Source organism: Oncorhynchus masou, unplaced genomic scaffold (assembly GCF_036934945.1).
Source record: "Oncorhynchus masou masou isolate Uvic2021 unplaced genomic scaffold, UVic_Omas_1.1 unplaced_scaffold_3963, whole genome shotgun sequence".
NCBI classification, from domain to species: domain Eukaryota; kingdom Metazoa; phylum Chordata; class Actinopteri; order Salmoniformes; family Salmonidae; genus Oncorhynchus; species Oncorhynchus masou.
The window spans coordinates 17,501-22,614 of NW_027010364.1; the positions used below are offsets into that span (position 1 = coordinate 17,501).

Below are 5,114 nucleotides of genomic sequence, written 5' to 3' on the forward strand. Positions count from 1 at the left end.
GAGCTGGTGCTCTGCAGCTGGACCCGTAGTGCAGGGTGTGGAGTGGGATGGGGGCGAAGTGGCCATCCTCGGGGCGCAGGTGGAAGGGGTATGGTATGAGGATGTACTGGTGAGTCTTCTGCGCTCGCTGTAGAGGCTGTGACCTGTGATGGAGCAACTCCGCTCCAGAGTCTGGCGAGTCTTGGAGATGATACCCAGGCGAGGGAGGGAGGGGAAAGAGGAGCGTCCACCGCCATGGTGGGAGTTCATGGGCTTGTAGTGCGGGGAGGCGATGGAGGGTGTGGATAGACGACGCAGGGGGAAGTAGGACTTGGGATGCTGCTCCTTGTGCTCGGAGGAGGCTCCATGGGAGGAGGCTCCACGGGAGGAGCGGTCGGAGGAGAGGGGAAGGGTGGTGAAGTCGTCATCGGAGGGAGTAGAGCTGCTGAAGGTGGTGGGGTATTCCACCACCTCCCCGTCTAGATCCTCGTCCTGCTGCCTGGTTGTGGTGGTCCCTGCCTGGGGAGGATGAGGTGAGGTGGGGCTCTGTGCCTGGACTCCCAGGGTCATGGTGTCACCAGGTGGTGGTGGTGTTCTGGGCTCCTGGTCTTGGAGAGGACAGGTCTTACTCCTCTTCCAGCACAACACACAGCCCAGGATTAGACAGAGACAGAATGTCACCAAGCCAACCAACAGCAGAACCTGCAGATGGACTACAGAACAAGGAAGATTTAAAAATATTTATATATTGATTGATTTAATGATTCCTTCTCCATTTTGTACCATGATCATTGTCAATGACTTACTAGCTAGCAGATGTGGACTGGGACTAGAAATCAGTCCTGCTATTTCACATGGCCCATTTGAATTATATACAGTATATATACATAATTCAAATGGCCATGTGAAATAGCAGGACTGATTTCTAGTCCCAGTCCACATCTGCTAGCTAGTAAGTCATTGACAATGATCATATTACAAAATGGAGAAGGAAGCATTAAATCAACCTTTTTCTTACAGACCTGAGCTAAGCATTATAAGTCAACAACCACATTTTAAGTTAAAAGAAAACTTGACATTGTTACATTATTTGTACAGTATTTGATCATATTCTTTTTTACGCTGAGATGATTTATAACAACATATAGTTTTTTTTGCTAGCTGAACCATGCCTCCCAGCTGAACCATGCCTCCCAGCTGAACCATACCTCCCAGCTGAACCATACCTCCCTGCTGAACCATACCTCCCAGCTGAACCATACCTCCCTGCTGAACCATACCTCCCTGCTGAACCATACCTCCCTGCTGAACCATACCTCCCTGCTGAACCATACCTCCCAGCTGAACCATACCTCCCAGCTGAACCATACATCCACACTGAACCATACATCCACGCTGTACCATACCTCCCTGGTGAACCATACCTTCCAGCTGAACCATACCTTCCAGTTGCTTGGTGAACAGGACCTGTATGAGCAGCCAGAAGAATAGTACGACCATAATGCCTTCGATCATTCCTTTACAGCAGAAGAGTACCACTGCCTGCCACAGGGTCTGGTCCGGGTATTCCTCATCGTGGTAAGGCATGGTGCTGGCGATGCCCGAATGTCTTATTGGACTTGAGTTATTATTTTAAGTGAAGCGAAAGGTCTTAAGAGTGCATCTTCATGGATGCCCTTGGGCTCTATAGAGTGAGCAGAAACTTCAACTTAAATATGGATCCTAGGAGAGATAGTTTACTCCATAGCTCAACTCCTACTCCAGTACATTAGATCCAGAAGAATTTGTAGATATATAAGTGGTTCTACAGGGAGGACCTGGGTCCCAGAGGTCTTATTGGGACTTGACTTATTCCGTTCAGCTCCTAGTGGAGCAGAGGGCCTCAACAGTGCTAGTCTCCAGAGAATCGTGGGGTCCTACTGGAAATTCTCCACAGAAATACGGTGCCTCTAAACATCCACTGGATCCATTACACAGAGTTAGGACTCATTGCTGAGCTAGGATGGATAGTACATTCTGTTCATTAAAGGGAAACCCTGAGTTTAGATATGAGGTATCTAAACATCCACAGCAGAATACGGTCCCCAGGTTCCACAAAACTACAGTTAGGGCTTAGGATGGATATGTTATTGTCTGCAGCATAAGGAGAGCCAGTTCTGGTTTAGGATTGTTGTCATTCAGTGCAGCACAGGGAAGAGCCAGTTCTGGTTTAGGATTGTTGTCATTCTGTGCAGCATAGGGAAGAGCCTGAGATTAAATCCTGTAGGTACTTCACTTTATTTCGAAACATCCATACCAGTTCAGAGAATCCAGAAGAGTTAGGACAGATTGCCGAGTTAGGACGGATTGCAGAGTTAGGACGGATTGCAGAGTTAGGACGGATTGCAGAGTTAGGACGGATTGCCGAGTTCGGACGGATTGCCGAGTTCGGACGGATTGCCGAGTTCGGACGGATTGCCAAAGTTAGGACGGATTGCCGGAGTTAGGACGGATTGCAGTTAGGACGGATTGCAGAGTTCGGACGGATTGCTGAGTTCGGACGGATTGCAGAGTTAGGACGGATTGCAGTTAGGACGGATTGCAGAGTTAGGACGGATTGCAGTTAGGACGGATTGCTGAGTTCGGACGGATTGCTGAGTTCGGACGGATTGCAGAGTTAGGACGGATTGCAGAGTTCGGACGGATTGCTGAGTTCGGACGGATTGCCGAGTTCGGATGGATTGCCGAAGTTAGGACGGATTGCTGAGTTCGGACAGATAGCCGAGTTAGGATGGATTGCCGAGTTCAGAAAGGATTGCCGAGTTAGGATGGATTGCCGAGTTAGGATGGATTGCCGAGCTCGGAAGGATTGCCGAGTTAGGACGGATTGCAGGATGATTGCATTCTGTGAAGCAGAGCAGCATTTCACTCATGTCAGTACTTGCTCTGATCCGTGTCTTTATTCCTGCTCCGTGTCTTTATTCCTGATCCGTGTCTTTATCCCTGATCTGTGTCTTTATCCCTGATCCGTGTCTTTATCCCTGATCCGTGTCTTTATTCCTGATCCGTGTCTTTATCCCTGCTCCGTGTCCTCATTCCTGCTCCGTGTCTTTATTCTTACTCGGTGTCTTTATCCCTGCTCCATGTCTTTATTCCTGCTCCGTGTCTTTATTCCTGCTCCGTGTCTTTATTCCTGCTCCGTGTCTTTATTCCTGCTCCGTGTCTTTATCCCTGCTCCGTGTCTTTATTCCTGCTCCGTGTCTTTATTCCTGCTCCGTGTCTTTATTCCTGCTCCATGTCTTTATTCCTGCTCCGTGTCTTTATCCCTGCTCCGTGTCTTTATTCCTGCTCCGTGTCTTTATTCCTGCTCCATGTCTTTATTCCTGATCTGTGTCTTTATCCCTGATCTGTGTCTTTATCCCTGCTCCGTGTCTTTATCCCTGCTCCGTGTCTTTATTCCTGCTCCGTGTCTTTATTCCTGCTCCATGTCTTTATTCCTGCTCCATGTCTTTATTCCTGTTCCATGTCTTTATTCCTGCTCCGTGTCTTTATTCCTGCTCCATGTCTTAATTCCTGCTCCGTGTCTTTATTCCTGCTCCGTGTCTTTATTCCTGCTCCGTGTCTTTATCCCTGCTCCGTGTCTTTATTCCTGCTCCGTGTCTTTATCCCTGATCTGTGTCTTTATCCCTGATCCGTGTCTTTATTCTCTCTTTCTTTCTTCTTTAGCTTTTCTCTTCAGAAGGCTCTTTGTTTGCTCCACATTGCTTCAGAGTGATGATCAAAGTCACAAAGAAAGGAAACCCACTACTTTGAATTTTGCTTCTGACAAAGCTTCCTGGCAGTCAACATCACAATGTCCTTGACATCTAGATGACATGACAGAATGGTCAGGAAGATCTAATCTGTACAACTCCATAGTTACTATTAGTATTACAAAGTCTGATCTTCACAAATTTTTAATGATGCACCAAACTTATATCATTCCAAAATCCCCGTTTCCACACTGCTTCAAGGATGGGTTGACCAATCTTGCAGTCCTTCTCCAATGTCCTCTCTGTGATTCAATTCAGTCTCAATCCAGTCAGGATAATAATTCCAGAGATTACGTTTTGGTAATTCCCTCTTCTACAGAGAGACTCCCCAGTGAGAGAGGGGCCGGGCGGGGGAGGAGGGGCCGGGCGGGGAAGGAGGGACCGGGCGGGGGAGGGGGAAGGCGGGGGGGGAGGAGGGGCCGGGAGGGCGGGAGGAGGGAAGGTGGGAGGGGCCGGGAGGGAGAGGAGTGGTCGGGAGGCCGGGTAGGAGGGGCAGGGAGGGGGAGGAGGGGCCGGGAGGGGGAGGAGGGGCTGGGCGGGGGAGGGGGAAGGCGGGAGGGGGAGGAGGGGCCGGGAGGGCGGGAGGAGGGAAGTTGGGAGGGGCCGGGAGGGAGAGGAGGGGTCGGGAGGCCGGGAGGAGGGGCAGGGAGGGGGAGGAGGGGCCGGGGGGGAGGAGGGAAGGCGGGAGGGGGAAGAGGGAAGGCAGGAGGGGGAGGAGGGAAGGCGGGAGGGTGACGATGGAAAGGGGAAGGGGGATGAGGGAAGGCGGGGAGGGGGATGAGGGAAGGCGGGAGGGGGAGGAGGAGCCGGGAGGAGGAGGAGAGGCCGGGAGTGCGGGAGGAGGGAAGGCGGGAGGGGGAGGAGGGGCCGGGAGGAGGGGGAGGAGGGGGGGTGGAGGGGCCCAGGAGGGCGGGAGGAGGAGGGGCCGGGAGGGGGAGGAGGGAAGGCGGGAGGGGGAGGAGGGGCCGGGAGCTCCAGATGTCAATCCAGCAGTGAAGCGAGTACCGACCTCTCACACACACACACAGTATGCCGCCCCTCCACCCTGCACACACACGCACGCACGCACGCACGCACGCACGCACACACACACACACACACACACACACACACACACACACACACACACACACACACACACACACACACACACATACTACACTTACCATTCACCCCTCATCCCTGTACATAGACACACACCAACCCCCCCCCCCCCCAAGCTGTCGCTTCTATTAGCATGTCCACTGTCATCCGTGTGTTGCACATCCGAGTTCAGGAATTAACTCTCCTAATCCGGAAACAAATTCCTTCTCTCCGTTCCACACACACATGGACAAAAACACA

The 5,114-nt window shown here is 51.8% G+C and overlaps 1 protein-coding gene across 1 annotated transcript in view; it reads right to left on the reverse strand.

Annotated features, from left to right (window-relative positions):
• The window catches only part of LOC135534808 (uncharacterized), a 7,391-nt gene extending 5,825 nt beyond the window's left edge, over window positions 1-1,566 (reverse strand). The window contains exons 1-2 of the mRNA XM_064961647.1: window positions 1,404-1,566; window positions 108-692 (exon numbers count right to left, since the gene is read on the reverse strand). Coding sequence (XP_064817719.1) covers window positions 108-692; window positions 1,404-1,566 — 748 coding nt within the window. The remainder of the gene's footprint in view (window positions 1-107; window positions 693-1,403) is intronic.
• Window positions 1,567-5,114: the final 3,548 nt, after the last annotated feature.